Source organism: Chelonia mydas, chromosome 2, assembly GCF_015237465.2.
Source record: "Chelonia mydas isolate rCheMyd1 chromosome 2, rCheMyd1.pri.v2, whole genome shotgun sequence".
Lineage (NCBI taxonomy): Eukaryota > Metazoa > Chordata > Testudines > Cheloniidae > Chelonia > Chelonia mydas.
In genome coordinates, this window is record NC_057850.1 from 67,417,296 (window position 1) to 67,444,689 (window position 27,394).

A 27,394-nucleotide genomic window follows, 5' to 3' on the forward strand; every position below is an offset into this window, starting at 1 on the left:
ACATGGGGGCTGTAGCGGTGGTCTGTGCTCCTGCTGCCTTTCCTGCAGCTCAACCATACGCTGGAGCATATTGGTTTGATCCTCCAGCAGCCTCAGCATTGAATCCTGCCTCCTCTCATCACGCTGCTGCCACCTTTCAGCTTCAGCCCTCTCTTCAGCCCACCACTTACTCTCTTCAGCCCACCACCTCTCCTCCCGGTCATTTTGCGCTTTCCTGCACTATGACATTGTCTGCCTCCACGCATTTGTCTGTGCTCTGTCAGTGTGGGAGGACAGCATGAGCTCAGAGAACATTTCATCAAGAGTGCATTTTTTTCGCCTTCTAATCTTCACTAGCCTCTGGGAAGGAGAAGATCCTGTGATCCTTGAAACACATGCAGCTGGTGGAGAAAAAAAAGAGGGACAGTGGTATTTAAAAAGACACATTTTATAGAACAGTGGCTACACTCTTTCAGGGTAAACCTTGCTGTTAACATTACATACACAGCACATGTGCTTTCGTTCCAAGGTCGCATTTTGCCTCCCCCCACCACGTGGCTAGCCCCTCAACCCTCCCCATGGCTAACAGCGGGGAACATTTCTGTTCAGCCACAGGCAAACAGCCCAGCAGGAACGGGCACCTCTGAATGTCCCCTTAAGAAAAGCACCCTATTTCAACCAGGTGACCATGAGTGATATCACTCTCCTGAGGATAACACAGAGAGCTAAAGAACGGATGTTGTTTGAATGCCAGCAAACATACACTGCAATGCTTTGTTCTACAATGATTCCCAAGTACGTGCTACTGGCCTGGTGTGGTAAAGTGTCCTACCATGGTGGACGGAATAAGGCTGCCCTCCCCAGAAACCTTTTGCAAAGGCTTTCGGAGTACATCCAGGAGAGCCGCAAATGCCAGGGCAAATTAATCATTAAACATGCTTGCTTTTAAACCATGTATAGTATTTTAAAAGGTACACTCACCAGAGGTCCCTTCTCCACCTGGCGGGTCCGGGAGGCACCCTTGGGTGGGTTCAGAGGGTACTGGCTCCAGGTCCAGGGTGAGAAACAGTTCCTGGCTGTCAGGAAAACCAGTTTCTCCGCTTGCTTGCTGTGAGCTATCCACAACTTCATCATCATCATCTTCCTTGTCCCCAAAACCTGCTTCTGTGTTGCCTCCATCTCCACTGAAGGAGTCAAACAATACAGCTGGGGTAGTGGTGGCTGAACCCCCTAAAATGGCATGCAGCTCATCATAGAAGCAGCATGTTTGGGGCTCTGACCCGGAGCGGCCGTTTGCCTCTCTGGTTTTCTGGTAGGCTTGCCTCAGCTCCTTAAGTTTCAGGCAGCATTGCTTCGGGTCCCTGTTATGGCCTCTGTCCTTCATGCCCTGGGAGATTTTGACAAATATTTTGGCATTTCGAAAACTGGAACGTAGTTCTGATAGCACAGATTCCTCTCCCCATACAGCAAGCAGATCCCGTACCTCCTGTTCGGTCCATGCTGGAGCTCTTTTGCGATTCTGGGACTCCATCATGGTCACCTCTGTTGATGAGCTCTGCATGGTCATCTCTGGTGATGAGCTCTGGCCAGCGTGGCAAGCTGCAGGTGACCATGCAAACAGGAAATTGAAATTCAAAAGTTTGCGGGCCTTTTCCTGTCTACCTGGCCAGTGCATCTGAGTTGAGAGTGCTGTACAGAGCGGTCACAATAGAGCACGCTGGGATAGCTCCCGGAGGCCAATACCATCTAATTGCGTCCACAGTACCCCAAATTCTACCCAGCAAGGCCGATTTAAGCGCTAATCCACTTGTCAGGGGTGGAGTACGGAAATTGATTTTAAGAGCCCTTTAAGTCAAAAAAAGGGCTTCATCGTGTGGACGGGTGCAGGTTTACATCGATTTAACGTTGCTAAATTCGACCTAAACTCCTAGTGTAGACCAGGGCTAAGAGGGGTTTTTGTCCCCCACTGTGCATATAGATCCTTATTTGAAAGATCGCATTCAACTAAAAAGATCCAAAAAGTTCAAGAATAGCCAACAGCACAGCAACAAGAACAGAAGCTGCAAGAGAGAAAAGGGAGGAACAGAAGCAAAATAGCAGAATTACATTCTGCAACAATAGAGGAAGATATGGTCCACATTAAAAAATGGTGTAATATGCTTTCACCATGTCTGAATTTGTCTCAGAGTCTATAAAGTTTGCACAGTTATCAGAAATGTTGTCCTTTCCTGTGGTTGCATGAGTATGGACTGATTACAGCCAAACATATTGCACCCCTCCTTAATCCTACATGTTGGCCTCATTTATAAGCATTAAGTCAACATATCTGTACAATGTGCAAGTCAGGCTATACACGTGTACCTGACAACTCAACTTAATTCCAATGATTAAGGTTGGTAAAGCTTTGGCTTCATTAAATAATCCCCTTAATTCTTACAGTGGATTAATATGGTAATTGGACTAATGCCATTTGACAATATCAGTGCTATCAAAGTTAAAGGAAACGTGTTTAAGAATGATAAGTTAAGCAATAAAATTGCATTGGCTCCTTTTGACATTCATAAAAGTAATGGGAAACATGACTTTGTGAACTGGGTATTGAAAACTGATAAAATATAGCAAACCATTCATTGAGAACATGTTCTGTGTTCTCAAACTGAATATACCATTTCTGAGAAATTAGTAAGTCTTCATTAGCTATTGTTTGTATTACTTATGATTTATATACACACAGCCATCTTACCCATCAGCAGACTTTACCTCCAATTTATCATAATGGGGGGTAGCAGTGAACATTATAGTCCACGATGTGTGGTGGTTTCAATTCTAGTACCCTATTTTCAGTCACCCAAAACTTTTCAAGCTAACTTTGTCCAGGCATTGGTCTTTGGAAAGTATGAGCAAAAACTCTTCAGCCATTTTTGAGAACAAAGGAAGTGAAAACAGCCAACAATCATTTTAATACCCAACCATTTCAGTCTTAAGGCAGTTACCCAAAAAAATCATCTTCTGGGACAGACAAATGGTGGAAAATGTCACCTGTAAAATTGAAGAAAAGTTAAAAATAATCAAAACCAAAGAATTAGATTGGAAACCGTTGTGCAACCAATCTTAACCAAAGTGATTGCTGCTATTCCCACTATATTATCAATTGATTGCTAAATGATTATTAAAACACATTGAATTAAAACATTCTCCATGCCTCCACCTCCAGAACCTAGTTTTGCCCACACTTTTGTTGAGCCTTATAACCTGTTGAAGTTCCTACGCCCCTAGAAACGGAGTAACATAAAAACTGTCACACCAGTAGTTCATCTAGTCTAGAATCCAGTCTCAGGCTGTGGCCAGTACCAGGGGCTTTGGAAGAAGGTTCAAGAAACTCTTTAATGGACAATTATGGCATAAACTGCCCAACCAGTTAGTGGTTTCTTGTGCCCTGAAGCACAAGTGTTTGTATCTGTTAATTTTTTTATTCTTAATCATATAAATGTCTAATCCTTTTTTAATCCTGAGAAGCTGTTCATATTGATATTGGATACTTTGTTGCAATGAGTTTAATGGGTTACAAATATTCCCTGTATAAAAGAAATATCCATAGCTTTAAATGTGTTTCCTTTCAATTTTCTTGAGTGTTCTATTGTTCTTGTAAGATGAGAAAGGGTGAATAGGAGCATCCTATTCTCAATGCCAGTCATTGTTTTATATATCTCTACATGTCCCTTCTTATCTGCACCCTCTTTAAACAAAGCAGCTCCATCATTTTCAAACCTCTACTCAGCTCAGCCCTCTCAGCATTTGCACCACACATCTCTGGGCCTTTTCTATTCCTGCAACTTCTTTTCTAAGGCCTCGTCTACACTACAAAGTTAAGTCGATGTATAGCCACCACAGCAATTAGAGCAGTGGTTCACGTTCACACTGTGCTCCTTCTGTCGGTGGTGCACATCCTCACCTGGAGCGCTTCCACTGACTGAAGTGGGCCATTGTCGGGTACTGACAGCTGGAGGCCTGCAGCCCTGGTGCTGACAGCCCAAGTTGTCAGCTGGGTGCTGGGCTCACAGCTGGACTCCCCCTCCCCCGGTATTGACAACCCAAGCTGTGAGCCCGGCGCCTGGCTGATAGCTCAGGCAGTCATCTCTGGGGAGGTGTGGCCTAGCTCTGTGAGCCCGGCACCCAGGGCTGTCAGCACCAGGGTGGGGAGAGGTCCAGCTATGAGCCCCATGCACAGGGTTAACAGCCAACAGTTGATGTAAGCAACATTGTGTCTACACAGACACTGCGTTGCCCAAACTACATCGTCCTAAGTGCCACACCTCTCACAGAGGTGGAGTTATTAGGTCCGTGAAGTGGGTGAATTACATTGGTGGGAGCACCATTGTAGCGTAGGGACTTACATAGTTAGGTTGACGTAAGATGCCTTATGTCAACCTAACTCTGTAGTGTAGAACAGGCCTAAGACAGGCTGAGCAGAACTGAATATGGTGTGCTGGATGAGGGTGCAGTATCAATTGATATTAGGGCTGTTGATTAATCGCAGTTAACTCATGTGATAAACTCAAAAAAATTAATTACGATTAAAAAAATTAATCATGATTAATCACAGTTTTAATCGTATTGCTAAACAATAGAATACCAATTGAAATTTAGTAAATATTTTTGGATGTTTTCAAATATATTGATTTCAATTACAACACAGAATACAAAGTGTACAGTGCTCACTTTATATTGTTATTTTTTATTACAAACATTTGCACTGTAAAAATGATAAACAAAAAAATTAGTATTTTTCAATTCACCTCATACAAGTACTGTAGTGCAAGTACAACTTATCGTGAAAGTGCAACTTACAAATGTAGATCTTTTTTGTTACATAACCGCACTCAAAAACAAAACAATGTAAAATTTTAGAGCCTACAAGTCCACTCAGTCCTACTTCTTGTTCAGCCAACTGCTAAGACAAACAAGTTTGTTTACATTTATGGGAGATAATGCTGCCTGCTTCTTATTTACAATGGCACCTGAAAGTAAGAACAGATGATTGCATGGCACTTTTATGGCAGGCAGTGTAAGGTATTTACGGCCAGATATGCTAAACATTCAACAACTATTCCAGAATACATGCTTTCATGCTGATGATGCTTGTTAAACAAAAATCATGCGTTAATGAAATTTGTGAATGAACTTCTTGGGGGAGAATTGTATGTCTCCTGCTCTATGTTACCCACATTCTGCCATATATTTTGTGTTATAGCAGTCTCGGATGATGACCCAGAACATGTTGTTCGTTTCAAGAACACTTTCACTGCAGATTTGATAAAACGCAAAGAAGGTACCAATGTGTGATTTCTAATGATAGCTACAGCACTCGACCCAAAGTTTAAGAATCTGAAGTGCCATCCAAAATCTGAGAGGGACGAGGTGTGGAGCACGCTCTTAGAAGTCTTAAAAGAGCAACACTCCAATGCAGAAACTACAGAACCCGAATCATCAAAACAAAAAAACCAAAAAAACAATCTTCTGCTAGTGGCATCTGACTCAGATAATGAAAATGAGTGTGTTCGCACTGCTTTGGATCATTATCAATCAGAACCCGTCATCAACATGGATGCATGTCCTCTGAAATTGTGGCTGAAGCATGAAGGGACATATGAATCTTTAGCGCATCTGGCACATAAATATCTTGTGACACTAGTTACAACAATGCCATGTGATCTCCTGTTCTCACTTTCAGGTGACATTGTAAACAAGAAGTGGGCATCATTCCCTCCCATAAATGTAAACAAACTTGTTTGTCTGAGTGATTCGCTGAACAAGAAGTAGGACTGAGTGGAATTGTAGGCTCTAAAGTGTTATATTGTTTTAATTTTGTGTGCAGTTATTTTTTGTACATAAGTCTACATTTGTAAGTTCAACTTTCATGACAAAGAGATTGCACTAAAGTACTTGTATTAGGTGTACTGAAAAAAATATCATTTCTTTTGTTTTTTACAGTGCAAATATTTGTAATAAAAATAAATATAAAATAAGCACTGTACACTTTGTATTCTGTGTTGTAATTGAAATCAATATATTTGAAAATGTAGAAAACACCCCAAAAATTTAAATAAATGGTATTCTATTATTGTTTAATATCGCAATTAATCACGTGATTAATCGCGATTACTTTTTTTAAATGCTTGACAGCCCTAATTTATATACAGATATTACAATATTTTCTGTATTGTTTTCTATCCCATCCTTCACATATTTCATTTGCTATTTGATTGCCACTTCACATTGAGTAGAATGTTCACTGAGCCATGCACAATGACTCTCAAGTTCTTTTTCAGTTACTTTACAGAGCCAAGCAATATATATGAGTAGTTCAAATTATTCCTAACAGTCTGCTGCAACTTAGAATCATAGAACCACGGGGTTTGAAGAGACCACAAGGGTCCTCTAGTCTAACCTCCTGCTAAGATGCAGGATTTGTTGTGTCTAAACCATCCAGGGCAGATGGCCATCCAGCGTCCTTTTGAAAACTTCTAGCGAAGGAGCTTCCACAACATTCCTAGGCAGTCTGTCCCATTGTCCTACTGTTCTTAGTTAGAAGTTTTTCCTGACATTTAATCTAAATCTGTTATGCTGTAGTTTGAACCCATTGCCTCTTGTCCTGCCCTGTGTGGCAAGAGAAAACAATTTTTCTCCATCTCTTTATGGCAGACTTTCAAGTATCATGCCCTCCCTTAAGCTCCTCTTTTCCAAACTAAACATACCCAGTTCCTTCAGCTTTTGCTCATATTGCTTTGTTTCTTGCCTCTGGTTTCTTTCCAGTTTCTCTACATCCTTTCTATACATTGGTGACCAAAATGGACACAGCACTCCAGCTGAGGCCTAACCGGTGCCGAGTAGAGCAGTACCATCACCTCCCTTGACTTGCATGCTATGCCTCTGTTAATGTAACCTAAAATTGCATTGCTTTTTTTGCAAAAAGAAAAGGAGTACTTGTGGCACCTTAGAGACTAACCAATTTATTTGAGCATAAGCTTTCATGAGCTACAGCTCACTTCATCGGATGCATACTGTGGAAACTGCAGAAGACATTATATACACAGAGACCATGAAACAATACCTCCTCCCACCCCACTCTCCAGCTGGTAATAGCTTATCTAAAGTGATCACTCTCCTTACAATGTGTATGATAATCAAGGTGGGCCATTTCCAGCACAAATCCAGGTTTTCTCCCCCCGGCCCTGACACACAAACCCACTCTCCAGTTGGTAATAGCTTATCTAAAGTGACCACTCTCCTTACAATGTGTATGATAATCAAGGTGGGCCATTTCCAGCACAAATCCAGGGTTTAACAAGAACGTCGGGGGGTGGGGGAAGGTAGGAAAAAACAAGGGGAAATAGGTTACCTTGCATAATGACTTAGCCAATCCCAGTCTCTATTCAAGCCTAAGTTAATTGTATCCAATTTGCAAATGAATTCCAATTCAACAGTCTCTCGCTGGAGTCTGGATTTGAAGTTTTTTTGTTGTAATATCACAACTTTCATGTCTGTAATCGCGTGACCAGAGAGATTGAAGTGTTCTCCGACTGGTTTATGAATGTTATAATTCTTGACATCTGATTTGTGTCCATTTATTCTTTTACGTAGAGACTGTCCAGTCTGATCAATGTACATGGCAGAGGGGCATTGCTGGCACATGATGGCATATATCACATTGGTGGATGTGCAGGTGAACGAGCCTCTGATAGTGTGGCTGATGTTATTAGGCCCTGTGATGGTGTCCCCTGAATAGATATGTGGGCACAGTCATTGGTTTTTTTGCAACAGCATCACATTGTTGACTCATGTTGAGGTTGTGATGCACCACAACTCCCAGATCGTTCTCAGCAGTGCTGCTGCCAAGTCATTTATCCCCCATTCTGTATTTGTGCATTTGGTTTTTCTTCCCTATGTGTAGCATCTTACATTTGTCTTTGTTTAATTTCATGTTGATGTCTATAGCTCTGTTCTCCAATTTATCAAGATCCCTTTGAATTTTAGCTCTGTCCTCCAAAGTGTTTGCAACTCTCCCTAAATTTGTGTCATCTGCAAATTTGATCAGTATGCTCTCTATTCCTACATCCAGGTCATTAATAAAGATATTATAACACTGGCCCCAGAACAGACTCTTGTGGAACCGCACTTGAGACCTTCTTCCAATCTGACATCATTTCATTAATCGTAACTCTTTGTTTGTGGTTGTTTAACCAATTATGTATCCACTTAATAGTAGTTCTACCAAGCCCATATTTCTCCAGCTTACTTATGAAAATGTCATGGGGAACTATGTCAAAAGCCTTGCTGAAGTCCACGTACATTATGTCCACCGCATTCCATTATGCACCAAACCAGTTCCTTGTCAAAGAAGGAAATCAAGCTGGTTTGGCATGATTTGTTCTTAGTAAATCCATGCTGGCTGCTAGTGATCACCCCTTAATCCTCCAGGTATTTGCAAATTGAATGTTTTAGTCCTTGTCCTAGTAGCTTCCCAGGTATCAAGGTCAAACTGACTGGTCTATAGTTCCCAGCTCCTCTTTTCCCCCTTTTTAAGATGGGCACTACGTTAGCCCTTCTCCAGTCTTCTGGGATGTCTCCTGTCATCCATGAATTTGCAAATATTATTGCTGGTGGCGCCAAGAATTCTTCAGCTAATTCTTTCAGCACCTTGGGGTGAATAGCATCAGGTCCAGCTGACTTCAATTCATTCAAGTTAGTCAGAAGATCTGTGACCTGTTCTTTACTTATCCTGATCTACATCCCTTCCCCTTAACTGTCTACAATAACTTCACTCGTAGTCTAGTCATGGTATTTTTTGTGTGAAGACTGAAGCAAAGTAGGCATTGAGCAACTCCACCTTTATCATCTTTCATTACCAGCTCACCACCTCCATTGAGCAGCAGATCTACACCATCCCTGATTTTTCTTTTTCTTTGGATATATTTGTGGAACCCCTTCTTGTTGTCAAACATTTCTTTCCAGTTGTAACTCATTCCTTGCCTTGGCTTTCCTGATTTTGTCCCTACACACTCGTGCTATTCCCATGTATACATCCTTTCATTTCCCATATGTATCCCTTTTGGTTTTTACATAGCTAAAAAGCTCCTTGTGCAGCCACATTCGTCTCCTGTGGCTCTTCTTATCTTTCCTCTGCATCAGAGTAGCTTGATGTTGAGTCTCTAGTATTACATCTTTTAGGAACTGCCTGCCCTCTTTGACGCTTCTTCTTCCTAACTGGTCTCTCCAAGGGACCTTGCCTACTATTTCTCTGAGTTTGTTGAGATCTGCCTAATACAGATTCTTGGAACATCTCACTGTTAGTCTTTGGCCACGCTCAGAATTGTCCATTTATTCTTTCTCTTTGGGTAAAATTCTGTCCCACTGAAGTCAGTGGCAAAAATCCCATTGACTTCAGTGAGGCCAGGATTTCACCCTTTGTTTTCAGTCTTTTTGCCAGATTCTAATCCATGACAGGACTTTACCTCTCATCCCCTGACTACTTAGTTTGCTCAGTAATCTCTTCAGAGCAACTTTGTAAAAAGCTTTTGGAAGTCCAAATAAATTAAGGTATGGGTGACTGAGTGGTGTAAATCCAGGATTTGGGATAGTATGTGATGAAGGACTATATGACCATGAAAATGTTGCTAGATTGCTCAACTCTTCATTTCCAGCCATTTATATACATAAAATAGACTATTGCTTTTGAGTACTGGCTGGATTCCACTGAAACATTTTCAAACAACATTTTTTTAACAATGTTTTGTTTGTGAATGAAGATGTAAACAGCTGAAAAACATCTATGCTCTTCATTATGCAGTCCGAAAAGACTTTTGAGGAACCCAATAGAACATGGTGATTGGCAGCAGAATTGGGGGAAAGGACAAAATAATTTGAGAGTTAGTCTGTTATTTAGTGTCTTGGATTCTTCTTCAATATATTAGCCAATAGCACAATGTTCTTTCCAGTTATTTTAATACTGATTTATTTTACAGAATACAAAGAAACTCAAAGATAAATATAGCTTCAAAACAATAGAAAAATATCAAATATATACAGAAAGATATAGCTGCCACCGGACTTTCAGAGAGTATGAACAGGCCAAATTCTCTTACTGTGACCCCTGTTCAGTAGGGCCTTCCTCCACAAGTGGTACCGCTGACTTCAGTGGGAGTGCACTGGATAAAGGTACTGTTCAACATGAGTAAGGGTATTAGAATCTTGCCTCCAATATTCACTATAGTTATTATGTACATTAAATATTTTTCCAGTTTTACATTTTGAAATTACATGAAAAAGCAAAAACATTCTATAAACAGGCATCCATATTTCTAAGAATAGAATGCAACATCCTGAAATACATTAAATTATACTCCTATCCATCTACTAGTTTATCATATTTACAAAAGAAAAATGAGTATGATCACATTTATAGGACAGTTCATTAGTGAAATAATAATCAAATGAATGGCAATTTAAAAAGAACAATACCCAGTGTTTCTTGCTAGGATTAGCTGCACTAATATATTTTAGCATGCTCTCGTACTGGGCCAGATTTATCTTTGGTAACGGTTGATGCAGCGCCATAGATTCAGAATGAGTACAAGAATCCAATTTGCAGTGGTAAAAAGGTTCAGATCCACTAAGGAACTTAGGCCATGCAATGCTGGGTATCAGGGCACCTTGCACAGAAACCCACTGCTATCCACAAAGCCTAATTTGCACATCTAGGCACCCTAGAATGCAATCCACAAAAGTCAGCATGCTAGACAGGGAGCTGCCTAACCTAGGCAATGGGAGATGCTGACAAACCCCTCTCCTCTCTCTCTGAGATAGGCACTTAAGTTGGGGCTGCAAGGAGGTGCCTATATATGCATCCGATGAAGTGAGCTGTAGCTCACGAAAGCTTATGCTCAAATAAATTTGTTAGTCTCTAAGGTGCCACAAGTCCTCCTTTTCTTTTTGTGAATACAGACTAACACAGCTGCTACTCTGAAACCTGTATCTGCTTAGCAATCCATAAATCAGAATCAGTCTCCTGGAGTAAGGCGACTAACTCATTTAGCTCAGTGGTTAGCGCACTTATCTGGGAGACCCAAGTTCAACTTCCTGTTCAAATCCTGTTAGACGAGTGTGCTAACTACTGAGCTGTGGGATATTCTGATGTGGGGCTCCTTCAGTCTCTCCTGTTGAAGCTGTTCCACTTTGGATAAATAATGAAAGAATGATTGGAGCAGGGGGAAAGGACCCTGGGTCTCCCATCTCCCAGGATGGGCACCTTAACCACTGGACAATAGAGTCAATCTCTCTGGCCCAAAGTATTTGCTCCACTGTGGGCAAATACTTAAACAGTCACAGCTTCTTGGTCAGGCCCTGCGTGCATGTTAGGCATTTGTGGATCTCTCTGGAGCAGGAGATTGGCACCTGGATGTTGAGCAAGGCAGCAATGCACATCCTGCAGGCAGAAGCTTGGGCACCCACAGTGTTCAGCATGAGTTTTGTGGATCACAGTGGAGCCAAAGGACATAGGTACCAAAACATGTACCTTTGTGGAGTGGGGCCAAAGTGACTGCATCTTCACTTACTACAGGCAGAGGGCTGTACGGAGCTAGCATAGCCTCAGAAGAGGGCAGAGCTGCCTGAGAATGGGGTGAGGCCAGGACAGCCAGGAAGTCCACTAGCTACAGCATCTTCCCTCAAAGGTTCCTGCTGGTGAAGCCCTGTGGAACTCCATCTGGTTTCAAGGCTGTTCCCCTTTGTAAAATCCTAGTGAATAAGAGAGGCAGAAGCATTGCTCCATTCCCACAGAGGCAAATCTCACCTAAGATATGGTGGTCTTAGATGAGGCAGAAAAGTTTATTTTACTCACCCTGATGCCAGCTCTTCTGAGTTTGGTCTTTAACAGACATACATGGCTGGCCTTTCCATTTGAACCTTGGTTTAAAAACCCACACACAATTACCATGACAATCGTCTGTTACTTTTCATTGTAATACAACATTTGAACAGTACTTTTCTACTTTTCATTGCAAATTAACCACTGTATTTTATTTTGCAGTTTAGTCAGAACAGTCTGCAAGATCATTCCCAACTTTTCTCTAAAAACATTCTAAACTGTAAGAAGTTTATCTTGGAGTGTGGGTGGATATGTGGTTATAAAACTCTTCATTCTAACAGGTACTGGTTGATTTTTCTCAGAGAAGACAGTTGGAATGTTACAGACTCTTTCTAAGCAAAAGATACAACAGAATTAATGAGTAAAACTGATTTTTTTTAAAAGATGACAACACTGTCATAGGAGGTTAGTTACTGATTCTGCACTATTTCCTACCGCCCCACCCCAAAATCTAGGCAATTACCTGTATTTCTGCAATGCTGTAAAAAAGTGTAAACATCTAGGCCTGTGCATCACACTCAATGGGAGTTTGCTTAGGGCATGGTCTGCAAGGGTGAATTATATGATTATTTTTTTCTTACAGATGTCCCAATATCTTTATTATGTGTCTTTCTCTTCATTGCTGCTTTTATTGCTTTTATTTATTACACAAAAGAGAGTTTCTTCTTCTGTAGCAAAGGCATTTTCCTCTTCCAAATTTTCAGAAGCATTACATTCAGTATTATTTAAGATAATGTCACAGTTGTGAAATGTTTCAGAATGGCAGCCCTCTGCTGGATCTGTCAACAAGGGAGCAGATTTTTCTTCAAGAATTTGAATTAGGCTAACTCTCGAGCTTTGGGATATTTTTTGCTTTGCATCAGGTAGCTTATTATTGGTACTTATATCTTTGAGTACTTGTTTGGATACATTATTTTCATGATTGCTGATCTCCTGTGCATTTACATTCATATCCTCCATCGCATACAACATCTTTAATTTGTTTTTTAATCCTAGACCTGGGGATACAAGAATCTCAAAGCTATTGTTATTAATGAAATCTAAGGTATTATTAGCATAAAATCTATTAAAAATATTACTGGCAATCTTATTAATACAGTTGTTCTTCAGCATCACATGATTATTTTCATCTATTATTAAATCTTTGCTTGGCCAGCACAAATGTTGACATTTTTTGGTCATTAAATGTAGGTCCAATTGGTTCTCAATGTCAGATGCTTTTCGGTAGGCATATCCTCTGTCTTCCTCATTAACTGGTTTTATGATGGCCATCAGTATTGGACAATGTTGTCCACAAATAGCATGAAGCTTATCCAGAGAATCTTGTTCCTCCAGAGCTCCCCTGTTGGCATTACTGTCATTAGTTGGTTGGGCTTGTATAGGTTCATCATTTAAAGGCTGTTTCAGAGGATGCACCTTATTATCAGGTAATCTAAATTCCACAGATGTAAAGGCTGGATAATTGGTATTAGCCTCTGTACAAAGATTCGTGGAAGTGGTGCATATCGTGAATGACAAATTGTTGTTTTCTTTCTTTACTGCATGAAGAAAAGGGGTATCATCACTGAGGGTAGGTTTGCTTTTCAGACTCAAATCAGGAAAAGGCTCTGAATCACTATTATGAGGCATAATGAAGTAGTTGCATCCACTTTCAGAGGGTTTAGCTGTGTCTTCAGGTTCTGAAGAAGATATTTCACTGTGTGGTGGATACTGATTCAAATTTGCGAAGTGGGAGTATGGAACATCATCACTATTGTTGTCAAACATTGTGTCTGCTGAAGTTGTGTCCAAATTGCCATACATTCCAGTGTTTTCAGGTGGTGATCGTCTCACCAAATGATTTTCTTTAAGAAGCCACTTGCCTTTATCAATCAATATTCCTTCATCATCAGCAGCAGGTACACCACACTGACAATATTGCTTTGTACATCGCACTGAGCAGTTATCACTGTGATACACCTTCTCTCCATTAAGACTGAACTGTGGTGCTGGTGAAGAAAAATTCTCTCTCCTCCATGTATTGTTGTCTTTTTTTATTTCTTCCAGACTTTCGTTAGATATAAGTGAAGACCGTGACATTTTCTCAACAAAGCAAGAATTATGTTCCTGACACAGGGAAGAGTTTTCATTCATAACTGTACATTGGGATTCTTCAGCATCCTTTTGAAGAACAACTTTAGGCATATACGGAAATGCAGTGTGGAAGGTAGGCTTAAAGGAGGCTTCTGCTTTACCATAAAGCTGTTCAATAGCTCTTTTAACATAACCAGTATTATATTGTTTTTCATACATTGCTTCCTCCCCACTTTCATTGGTGAAGTCACTGGATGCCCTATAATTGTAATCACTGTCATCAGTATCTGGTCTATAATCTGACCAGTCAGAAGTAGCAGGGCTTTTAGAGCATTTTTTTAATTCAAAAGAAGGATGTGAACGCGTTCCATGCTCCAGTTCTTTTACTATCAGTTTTACTTGCAATTTCTGTTCTACTTCAGTTATGTCCAATTCTGTAATTTGCTTAGACTCATAACTAAAAGATAATGGTGATGGTGTAGATAGTCTCTCAGGGGTTTCTTCACAAGTCCCATTTTCTTTCTTTTCTTCTTGTACAGAATCTTCCTCACACTCACATTCTGTAGAGGTTTCAGCAACTAATTTATAGCACTCATTTGGTTTTTCTGTGCCATCTTGCTCTCCTGCATTTTTATTGTTGCCAAGATGCATAATGTCTTTTTTATCTTCTACTTCAGAAATTTCTAGATCTAAAATATTATCTTTATCATTAGAAGTTATACTGTGAACCGTTGAATTAGGCTCTTCTGAAGTCCCTGATTCTTCATTATTGAATGATGTATCTGTGGTTTTATCCTGCGATTCTTGTAATGAACTATCAGCCTCTTCTTCATTTTCTTCAGATAGTTCTACATTTGAAGTAAGACTACAATTATTTGAATTAGCATTCACGTATTTTCTCTCTGACAGTATTTTGTGAACATTCAAGTCATTTAGATCTGAAGTCTCTGCTGATGCATTGAGGTCTTTCTGTACATCAGAGCATTCAAATTCTTCAGTCAGCTCTTGTAGATCAGCATTTTCCTCAGAATGTCTAGTATCCTCTGGAATCTTATTTGAGTTTTCACTTTCATGAAATTTTGGCATGTTCTGAATTTCTACTATGAAAGGATTTTCATGACAATGTACAGAGTCCTGCTTTTCTATTCTGCTCCCAGAGTGTAATAAATTATTTGATGTCGATTCTTGCAAATTTGAGACAGCATCCTTCAAGTCCTCAGCTTCTTCTGTGACTGCAATTTGTTTTAGAAATTGTAAGAGTGTAAATATTTCAGAACAGCTACAGGTAGTTTTTAGCATATCACCTTTGCACATGCCATTCAAACTCTGTTTTAGATTCAGCACAAGTAGCCAAGCTAAGAGGAGATTGGGGGAAGATCCAAGTAATGAAGGAGAAGAAAAGTCTGTAGGACCACATGAGTTTTCTGTACATCCAGTATGAGCCTTTTGAATGCCGAGCATAGCTGATTGTAGTTGGTGTAACAACATACTAGACACACAATCCTTTTGGGGAGCATCAGTTTCAGTCTTGCTGAAATTTTTGGAATCAACTTGGACAGTAACCTCAGCACTTATTCTTTGATTTGGACTTATATCTTGAGTGTCAATTTCTGATTGCAACTTCTTTTTATCATTTTCATGCATTTCATTAAACACCTGTAGCTTAGTATCATGTTGGAAATCTGACTGTAATAAATATTTGACCTCTTTCATTATACTTGTATCAGCATTGGTCAAAGAGCCAATTTGTCTTCCATATAACCATTTGGCTGATTCTTCAATAGCTCCCATTTCACTGAGAGGTTCCATTGGCTTTTTTAGTAGATGATGTCCAATCAGGTTGGGTTTTCCAGTTATGTGCACGTTATTTGCTGTAACCTTAGTTTCTTGATCTGAGAGAGTGTTGATATTTTCCATAGGAGAATGACAAATTTTACTATTTGCTACATTCCCTTCCTTTTTATTTATGGGGGCTAATTTTTTTGGAGGCAAAACAGCATTTGGAAATGTGTTTTGCAGCCAGTTTTGGACATAGCTTTCAAGTGAATACTCAGCAACCTCATCTGTAAAATCCTCTTGTTTCAGAACATCCAATGCATTACCGCCATCTGACATATGTATTTTACTTTCAGTTGCACTTGGATTTTTCTTTTTTTTTTGTTTTTTCTCTTTCTTTGAAGATTTGTATGAACTGTCTGAAATAACAGCGTCCTTTTCTCTTTCTAGGTTATTACCATTAGCCACTTCTGACAATGGCTTTGATGTCATTAAAGAATTGTGTGTCTGTTTTATAGAATTAATGCTGTGACATATGCCTTCTTTTTCAGTACCTGGTGTATTTTGGCTGTGTTCAGTTTCACTTTTTGAATCAGCTCTTTCCTCTATCAGGCCCTCTTCACATTTTGCAGATAGTGGCAAGCTAATTTTTTTGGCTGATCTGGATTTTATGTTGGTCAGTTGTCTATTAGATTTTGTTTTCTTACTAAATGCTAACTCATTTTGTTGGAGCTCCACAGAAACCTGGGGACATAAGTCATTTTCAGGACATAAGTTTTTGTTTGAATTGATAGATCCATCACCATTTCTGACATGAAATGTCATTGCTCTTTTCTGACATGTTTCAGAATAAGTATCTCTAATTTGCATTGCAGATTTCTGCACACTTTCGCTTTCCGCACTCTTAAAAGTTCTTTCCTCTTCAGTCTCCTTATATTGCTGATTTTGGTGTGAATGTACACCTTGTTCCAGATAATGAGATGGTGATTTTCTCTTTTTCTTCTTCTTTTTGCTGTTAGACAATGCAGGTTGGCTTATGTCAGTGAAATGGGTTGTATCACATTCAGTGCTATCACGGAATTGTTTCTCATTCTCAGCAGTGGTAGGAGAGGATCCTGTTGTCAGGTTTATTGTCTCAGGAGTAGCATTAGTACATGTTGACATTGTCATCTTAGTTTGTTTGTTTCCAAGACAGGCTGAGTGAATGGATCCTTGAGAAGAAAGTAATAAATCAGATGGGTTACATAGTCTGTCTTCACTTTTTGATTGAGACAATTCTGAGAACCTGATGAAAGAACTCAGTGATCTTTTTATTCCTTTAATCCCACATTGGTCATGAAGAGAGTTGATAGTGTCTGCTGAAAGTGGCCTATCTGTCCGGTAAATTGTTGAGGAAGGTATGAAGCCAAGGATGTTAGCTTTGCAGCTTGATAGTAAACTATTATACATGCCTTCCTCCACAACTGATTTCTCCAGAATGTTCTGTAACAATCCATCTTCATCAGGCATATCTAATGTCTTTGTATTTGTAGTTTCTTTTAAACCATGACTTTTATGGCTTAATTTAATCAGGGTTTCTTCTTTTTTCTTTTCTAAAGAAAGCTTTAATAAATCATTGTTGCTTATTTCACTAAGCTTTGAATTGTTAGTACTTGATGTTTTGCTGCTGGAATGAGTGACCGTGCAATACTCAGATTTGCTTTCCCCATCTTCTAATTCCTCGCTGTAGGAAAATTGTCCTATCATCTTTTCCTGAACCTTTTTGTCAGATATTACAGTGACACTTTCAACTAATGCTTTCTTTTGTCTCACTCTTCTTGGCCCAGGTGTCGGAGGCCTATGAAAATGAGATTTGACTTTATCCTCTGATACATTGCATACATCCATGTTTGCAGAAGAGTTCTGCCAGATTTTATAATCAGAAGTGCTTAAATCAGATTCTGATTCTTTGCTTGTTGCTTCTGTGCTAATCTGCTGCAGTGCGTCACTCTCATCATTACTGTAGTTCTCCAAGACTGGAGCCTCTGTAGGTTTTATATATGCTGAAATATTTAAATCAGATGAATGATCTTCTTCACCTACTGCAGAATTGAAAATCTTGATATTTTTATCAGCAGAAACACCAGCACGACTGACAGTGGTTGTCCATTTTATGGTTTCTTCCTCTTTTATCCTGAATCGAACTTTCATCTCTACTGTCATACTGCCATCTTGATTAACATGAACAGATTTCTCAATGTCATCTTCAGAGCGCACCATCGATAAATCTTCACCAACATGTGAATGATTTTCTGCTAAGCCCATGTAATTGTCAGGAATGCAAGAAGAATCTGAGTTATCATTGCTGTAAGCTTTATCAGAAGAAACTGAGTAAATTTGAGCTCCTGAGGGCATTTGTGTACTCACTTTCAACATTTATATTGAAAGCACCCAAATTCACAATATTAGATGGAAAGTGTAGAAGATAATCATCATACGTAAGAATCCAGACGGAAAGACAGCAGGCAGGCAGCAAAGATAGGAGACAGAAAAAAAGAAAAAAAACAGAGTATGATTAGTATAAAGGAACCCAATGAAAGGTTTGGGGATTTTTTTTTTTTTTTGGTGAGCATTGGGATTGAATAAATTATTGTAACATAAAGAAAAACTTTTACAGTAAGGGGTCTATTTTCTCTAACCCATTTCTAAGAACTTGTTAAAAAGAAAAAACAGAACTTTTGTAAAGAGTAAAGACTGAACTTTACTGCTGGTGCAATTTCCTTTATTTTGTTTTGCAACATGACCCTTCTAACACCAGTGTTACAATCTTTAAGGCCCTAAGCCTGCGAAGTGCCGAATGCTCCCAGTTCCATCAACTTGGTTGTTGAATGTGCTTCACTTCCTGCAAGAGGCACACAGGAACCTCACAGGATTAGGCCCTAAAATATTAAGCATGGAACCTGCTTTTTCCTTTACTACTTGATGATTTAACAGTAATTAATGGATCCAAATGCATATGCAGTACATAACCTGAATGTTAATGGATGCTACAACATGTGAATCAAAAACAAATCTCTCTGGACTTGATTCTACACCCTTCACTTATATGACTAATCCTTAGTTATCTGAGTAGTCCCACGGATTACTCGTGTATGTAAAGGTTGTAGAATTGGGCCCTTAGATTGTACTTCTATATATGTTTACATTTAAATTTTGAGCCAGACATTTATAATAAGATTTTTACATCATGCCTTTTAATTTACATCATGTAGTTACAATGTGAATATATGCTACAGTTCTCTAGGACCTAGTCCAAAGACCACTGAAGTCAATGAGAATATTCATATTGACTTCAATGGGCATAAAATTAGGCTTCTAATGTGTTTGTCTGCACAGTTAAGTATTTCTAAATGTGTTTGTATTACTTTGTAATAACTTGACACTGTCACAGGGGTGCTGGAACAATTTATATAGTGGGGGTGTTGAGAGTCATTGAACCAAACTGTAAACCCCATATATTATGGAAACCACTTCAAGCCAGGGTTGTGGGAACGCCCCTTGCATTCCTAGTTTCAGCACCTTTGTACTGACAAAATCTCATCTATCTTTGAGTGTCACACAGTGAAAAGAAAAGGTGAGAGACCAAAAGTACACCATGAGAAATCTAAACAGAATTTTCTAAACTGTGCTCCTTCGTTAAGCTGTGTGTGTATTTATATGTATATGTAAAATAATACATGCACACAAACACGAATTCAGAAAGACATGCATAAGGACATAATTGGTAATGACATTTCTAGAAGAAGTATTCAGTCATTTTATATAGTGGTTTGGAATTTATATTAAAGTTACAGTCCAGCAGAGCACTTGAGCATGTGCTTAGCATTAATTTGACTTCAATAGAACTATTCATGTGCTTAAAGTTAGGCATGTAGTTTGCTGGAGTGGGCCCTAAAAGAATTTGTGTGACTCTTTTCATGACTACCCATGTTACTGTTACACACACACACACAATTTCAGATTTGTTGCCTCTTTCAAGTTTCCATTGTAGAGGCTTTTCCAGGAACTGAATGAGAAATGATGGTAAATTCAGCCTGGCTCTCATTCCAGAGACCAGACCTTTCACTTCTGTAAATAAAAATCTCATCTTCACTCGCCTCTGGAAATGGAATGAAAACAACAGAAGTCGCCCAAAACTCTGAACTTTACATTCATATAACATGATGATATCTCCGACATGGGGCAGTTTTGAATTTTTAAAGGAAAATACATAAAGAGTTATTCCTCTTGCTTTAACTGCATTTGACCAATATTAGCTGATGAAACTTTCCAGCTCTGTCAGCTACTTCCATATTCTAACGCTACCAACTTGGCCATGACTATAGGCAAAATTTAGATGGAAGAGAAAAACTTATTGACAACTTTGATTTTTGTAGTCATTTCATTTGCCTCAGAATGTTCCTATTTGTTCTCTTAACTCATCAGCTATCCTGTACACACAGCCCTGGTGACCAAGGAGACGACACGTGGGGCAAGAGACATCAGGGTGGGCTGCAGAGTGGAAGGTGGGAATAACTAAAGAGAGGGGACTTGGGGACATGAGATATTCAGCAGGGGCACTGGGCGGGGGGCGGGGGAGTGAATGGGAGCTTAGTGATTCTGTGAGAGCCGTTGGCAGTTGATGCTGCCTAGGCTGCTCAGCACAGCAAGACAGGAGCACCATGGAAAATTAGCAGAGAAAATTAGCTCCTCCAGCACTGCCTCCTTGTCTCTCCAGAACTTCAGGAAGCTTTACTGAGGCATCCAAAAATCACTAATCACTTTTATAAAGGTAACCCTTTGTCACAGAGAGACTGTTTCCTGTCTGTACAATGGGGATGTTAGTACTTCTCTTTACCTCTCTTGAGTATTGTGTGGATGAATACATTAAAGATAGCGACATGCTCAAATATTATGGTGGCAGGACCATATAAGAACTTTAGATAGATTAAATATTTAAATATTCAGCAACCTGACAGTGTACCTCACTTACACAAACCAATACAATGTACACTGTAACTTTATGAAAGTCACACCACACCTATTTCAAATGAAAACACATGAATACATGGCCAATAAACAGAGTGAAGGCTACATACTAGGGTGACCAGAGGTCCTGATTTTATAGGGACAGTCCTGATATTCAGGGCTTTGTCTTATATAGGCGCCTATTACCTGTCCCGATTTTTCACACTTGCTATCTGGTCACCCTACTACATACTGACTATTCAGGATGAGGGGGGAGATACATGTGGGCATAGAGTGGTGGAAAGGAACTAGGTGAGGTTGAAACGCATGGAGGGCACCTGGATACTGAAAAATTTAACTGCTTATTTCCTTGCTTTTCCCAGTTTGCTTTAGTTAGGTATGGGCACATATGGAATTAAGGATATGACAAGATATCCCCATTCATTTTCTGAGCTAAGATCTGAACACTGCATGGTAATACATTTGCTCTGCTGTAATACCATCAGAAAGTTCAACTAGAAGGGAGATATACATTTGCTCTCTGTATCAAACTGTGTGCTTTCTGTTACCCTTGCTGTAATATGCACAAAGCATGATGTGGATAGATTAGCAACAATCAGTCCATTTTAAAATAAGTCTTGATAGCTTTACATACAAGTCCAAATAATTCTGTTTGAAAGGAAATATGTAAGCCAGCTGAATTTTTAACAAAAACTTGAATTCCAAAATGAAAATTAATGCTTTCATCTTCTGATGCCTACTGAGGAAATCTGACAAAAATAAATAGTTTTGTTTCAACTGACCTTCTTGAATACCCTTGATCCCAATCAGATTGCTATGTTTTCATTTTTTTAACATTAAAATGTGGAAGAGATAAATCACTTGAGAAAATACAAAGTAATTAAAGGGACTTACTATTTCTGCTCTCTGATTTGGCATTTGCTTTGGGGTACACACGATTGGAGAGTCCCGGCAATTTAGCAGGTAGTGAATACCTGTGAGGATCATAATTCCCTGGTTTAAAAGGCTCTCTCCCAGCTGCCACAATAGCTCCAGAACACAAGATCAGAGACTGAAGGTTAGGAATCTGGAAAAAAAAATACAACAACAAATCAATTTCCCTGCATAAGTAACAAATAGTAATAATACAACAGGTATAGTTTTTCCACATATTTTTTCTTCACTTTCTACCCTAAACATATGTAGCATTGCAGCAGGCTATTACAAAGGGCTGGATTTTATTCCAGAGTGGAATTTAGTTCAACATTGGGTAATGCACTTCCTTTGTCTTTGTGAATAAGTGTGTAAATATATTGGATCCAGATAAATATTTCCCTGAAGTTAGGTTTGGATTTATCCCTATATAGAGACAATCAACAGCCATGAAATGACTGAATGAGAGTGTGTGTGTATAAGTCAGTGAAGGGAAGAATCTTCCGCCACAAAATATATTACCGGACTCTTGTATGGGGCGGGGGGGGGGGTCTGTGGCTGCATATTGCCAAATATACAGAATTAGTAGTGGACCTGGCTTCCTGCTCCTCCAGTTACAAGGAATTTGAGCCTCATGGTTGTGCTTTGCTAGCTTGTAGGTGATATGCCCTTTTCCCTCTTTCATGTCTACCTGTGGAAACTGAACACAGAAATCACATCTTCACCTGATGGAAGGTGAAAGACCAAGGGCCCCAAGCAGTCGCCACCGAATTGCCGCCGTGCCAAGAGCCACCGCGGCAGGAAAAGCAGCGGAGCTGCCACCGAATTGCCACAGCAGGACACGGACTGCCACCCCATTCTAATTGCCACCCCATGCACCTGCTTAGAAAGCTGGTACCTGGAGCCAGCCCTGTGAAAGACTCACCCTGCATCGGTGTTCAGTTGAGCTGAGTGTGATTCCCCTTTCAGTTATACCAGTGTAAACCAGAAGAAACTCCATTGTAGTTAATGAAGTTACAACAATGTAAAACTTGTGTAAGCAAGAGGAGAATCAGGCCCATTGTTTCTGGAAGTTTCGGGCTTTGTAGGCTAGGATTTGGTCCACAGTTTATAAAATGTAAGATAACCTTTAATGAGGTTTTATAGCCATAACTCATGGGTGGCAAAGACAGATGAAGAACATAATATTGTTGAATGTTGCTCATAGCAATTTCATCCTTTGAACATTACAAATATAGAGAAATAGGGATAAAAATCAAGATTACTTAGTTTATTGCATTGTGAGCTTTCCTCAGCAATGTAGTAGCCATACAGGAAATCTGACTTTGAGTTTTGAGTATAGGAACTTTTGCTCTTCTACTAGCAATTACATTGTCATGGAATCACAGATATGTAGGGTTGGAAGGGACCTCAACAGGCAGAACCAACTATATCTAGATCATCCCTGACAGGTGTTTGTCTAACCTCTTCTTAAAAACCTCCAGTAACAGAATTCCAATACCTCCCTTAGAAGTCTAGTCCGGTACTTGATTATCCTTATTGTTAGAATGTTCTTTCCTGATATATAACCTAAATCTTCCTTGCTGCAGATTAAGCTTCAAGAGACATGGTGAACAACTCTCTTTATAACAGCCCTTAACATATTTGAAGACTTATCAGGTCCCCAGTTAGTCTTCTTTTCTCAAGACTAAATATGCCCAGTTTCTTTTAACCTTTCCTCATGATCAGGTTTCCAGACCTTTTATCATTTTTCTTGCTCTCCTCTGGACTCTCTACAATTTGTTCACATCTTTCTTAAAGTATGGCATTCAAAACTGGGCACAGTGCTCCAGCTGAGGTCTCATCAATGTCAAGTAAAGCAGGACAATTACCTCCCATGTCTTACATATGACACTCCTGTTGATACACCCCAAAATGATATTAGCTTTTCTTACACCTGCATCACATTGTTGGCCTATATTTATCTGTGATCCACTATAATCCCCAGATCATTTTCAGCAGTACTATTGCATGGTCAGTTATTCCCCATTCTATATTTGTGAATTAGATTTTTCCTTCCTAAGTGTGGTACTTTGCATTTGTCTTTATTTAATTTCATCTTTTTTATATTTCAGCCATATTTATCAAGGTCATTTTGAATTCTAATCCTGTCCTCCAAAGAGGTTGCAACACCACCCAGCTTGGTGTGATGTTCAAATTTTATAAGCACACTCTCCACTTCATTATCCAAGTCATTAATAAAAATGTTGACTAGTTTTGGACCCAGAATAGACACATATAGGACTCCACTAGAGTCACCCTCCCAGTTAGACAGTGAACCATCAATAAATACTCTTTAAGTTTGGTTTTTCAACCAGTTGTGCGCACACCTTATATTAATTTCACCTAGACCACATTTTCCTAGTTTATGTGGGATTCTGTCAGAAGCCTTACTGAGATCAACATATAACACATCGACTAGGAAAAGAAGGAATTTAAGTTGGTCTGGCAAGATTTGCTCTTGACAAAATCATGTTGGCTACCACTTATAACCGTATTATCTTCTAGGTGCTTACAAATTGATTGTTTAGTAATTTGTTCCAGTATCTTCCCAGATATTAAAGTTAGGCTGACTGGTATGTAATTCCCTGGGTCCTCTTTGTTTCCCTTTTTAAAGATAGGTACTATGTTTGCCTTTTTCCAGTCCTCTGGTACCTCATGGTTCTCCATGAGTTCTCAAAGATAATTGCTAATGGTTCCAAGATTACTTCAGCTAGTTCCTTAAGTACCCTAAGGTGAACTTAGTCCGGCCCTGACAACTTGAATACATCATAGTGAAGATGCTCACAACTCCTGTGGGATGAGTAGGTACAGGAATTTGTTCTACTGCATTAATGGACCATTATCTCTTAAGGGAACAGAGGTAGCATTCCAAAGGACCTCTGCCTAATGCATGTCCTAATTGTGGGACAGGGCTGTGGAAGGGTTACATGTGATTGGATGAGTGGACATATTTTGAAGGCATGCATAAGAAAGGACTAGAAAAGCATCCTGTCCAGGAAAAGTTGTCATTAGAAGACATGGAGAAGGAAGTTGTTTAAGAGAAGACTGGTGGGCTTCCATGAAAACCTAGAATTAAAATTCCCCCGCTTCAGTCACTACAGTCCCAAGATGAGTGTGCATCCCTCCACAAAACTGACTACTTTTTTTGAAGGTCCATAGGTGCCCAGAGGCAGGTCCACAAGGAAGGCAGCAGGTAGCTGATGGTCAGGACACAGGGGACCTTACACTGGTCAGAGTGCGCGCCAGCCATGTAAGCAACCAAATCATTTGATTACATTGGTAATATTATAAAAGCAAACATTGTGAAAAGCATATCTGATGCCACTGTTTATTCTCACCTTTCTGCCATCAGTAGTGTATAACTTCACAACTGGATACTGCATTAACTCACTTATGTAATCCAGAAAGGTCTCAAAGTTTTGCATGTTCTTCTTACTCAGAACTATAGTGCACCTGATTCTCACGTCACCATTTTTGAAAACAAGCAGCTTTTCAGGGGTTCTTATTTTGACAGTTCTGTCTTCCTGAACAATGCCATCTTCTTTCTCCCTGGCTAACTGCACAACTCGGCGACGAGCGCTAACTGGCCTGCTGATCTGCCAGGGCAATGGCTTCTTACTGGCCCTCTCCAGATTAATGGGCTTAATTTTCTTCTGATGGGAACAAATATAAGACTTTCCATCTTCAAGGTCCTCCAGATTGGTGATACTGTGTATCCCACGTGGTGTACTAATATTCCTCACCCCAAATGGTATTGGGACTCTTTTGGACAAGTTATCCAGCAAGGCATCAAATGTTTTGAAAGATCGATTATTAATGACCATTTTGATCCCATTAAACTGAGGGTCTCCACTTTTATAGAAACAGATTCGTTTGGCCACAACAGGTTCGGTGACATTGAAGTGACGTGTAGACAAAGTCTGTTCACTCTCAGAGGAGTTTGGCTGAAGCACTGAATAATTAGTTGATGGTGTTTCACTCATTTTCACAGTACTCTGGAAGGAGGAGGAGATGGATGTAAAAGTTTTCTCACAACTGCAGTAACAACATAGTCCTCATTCTGAAAAATGCAAAAGGAAAATTTGTAAGAAAAATCAACAGCAGCAAATCTTGCCAAAAATCATTGACTTAAATGGGTCCAAGCTGTTATCTCAAAATTCCACAAAGACTCCAGTACTGTAGAATTAAGTTAGCATAGCTTTACTTTCAAATACTCTCAGAACTCTCCATTGTAATTTCACATCTCTTATCATTTTGGTATAACAGCATTTTCTTTAGAAAAAGGTACTTTGTCAGACTAGAATGGCAATTAGAGGTTTTCTTTTTTAAGGATGAATGTAATGACAACATTTCACACATTATGTATTAGGGAAATATTCATGGGGAGGGGAGAGTTTATGCAGACGCTTGAGCCATAATTCAGTCCAAGATAAACAAAAACTGAAAGACAATGGATTTGATTCTGATCTCAGATACATCAGTTTTACACCAGTGCACTCCAGTGATTTCAGTGATGCTACTCCCAATTTACTACACTGTAAGTAACATCAGATTAGTGTTTAGAGCATGTGTCATAAATATAAAGGGAAGGGTAAACACCTTTAAAATTCCTCCTGGCCAGAGGGAAAACCCTTTCACCTGTAAAGGGTTAAGAAGCTAGGATAACCTCGCTGGCACCTGACCAAAATGACCAATGAGGAGACAAGATACTTTCAAAGCTGGAGGGGGGGAGAAACAAAGGTTCTCTCTGTCTGTGTGATGCTTTTGCCAGGAACAGAAAAGGAATGGAGTCTTAAAACTTAGTAAGTATTCTAGCTAGATATGCTTTAGATTCTGTTTTGTTTAAATGGCTGATAAAATAAGCTGTGCTGAATGGAATGTATATTCCTGTTTTTGTGTCTTTTTGTAACTTAAGCTTTTGCCTAGAGGGATTCTCTATGTTTTGAATCTGATTACCCTGAAGGTATTTACCATCCTGATTTTACAGAGGTGATTCTTTTACTTTTTCTTCTATTAAAATTCTTCTTTTAAGAACCTGATTGTTTTTTCATTGTTCTTAAGATCCAAGGGTTTGGGTCTGTGTTCACCTGTACAAATTGGTGAGGATTTTTATCAAGCCTTCCCCAGGAAAGGGGGTGTAGGGTTTGGGAGGATTTTGGGGGGAAAGATGTTTCCAAGAGGGCTCTTTCCCTGTTATATATTTGTTAGATGGTTGGTGGTGGCAGCAATAAAGTCCAAGGGTAAAAGGTAAAATAGTTTGTACCTTGGGGAAGTTTTAACCTAAGCTGGTAAAAATAAGCTTAAGGGGTTTTTCATGCAGGTCCCCACATCTGTACCCTAGAGTTCAGAGTGGGGAAGGAACCTTGACAGCATGTTTTGGTAGCTAAAGTTAATGGTCCACTTTATAAATTGTGACAGATCATTTGCTTTTCTATTGTAAGCTTTGCCTTTTCGGATACATAACTCTACCATTTAAATATTTGCATTTGTGCTGAGTGAAATCTTGTTGATCAAGTGTGAAATTATTTTTTCCTAGGAGAAATAGGCTTAAATTAGGGTAATCTTTTATAAAGACAAAGCCATTTCCAGTGCTTTTAATTAAAATGGTGGTTTTCAGTAGCTAAAACTTTGGAATGAGCTTTAAAATTCTAGTCATCTAAGTAACATGCTATTTCTGAAAGC

At 39.5% G+C, this 27,394-nt stretch overlaps 1 protein-coding gene across 1 annotated transcript in view; it reads right to left on the reverse strand.

Annotated features, from left to right (window-relative positions):
* The window catches only part of RP1 (RP1 axonemal microtubule associated), a 295,779-nt gene that overhangs the window by 238,512 nt on the left and 29,873 nt on the right, over positions 1-27,394 (reverse strand). Inside the window, exons 2-3 of the mRNA XM_043539623.1 lie at positions 25,051-25,772; positions 21,653-21,824 (exon numbers count right to left, since the gene is read on the reverse strand). Coding sequence (XP_043395558.1) covers positions 21,653-21,824; positions 25,051-25,695 — 817 coding nt within the window. The 5' untranslated portion in view covers positions 25,696-25,772. The remainder of the gene's footprint in view (positions 1-21,652; positions 21,825-25,050; positions 25,773-27,394) is intronic.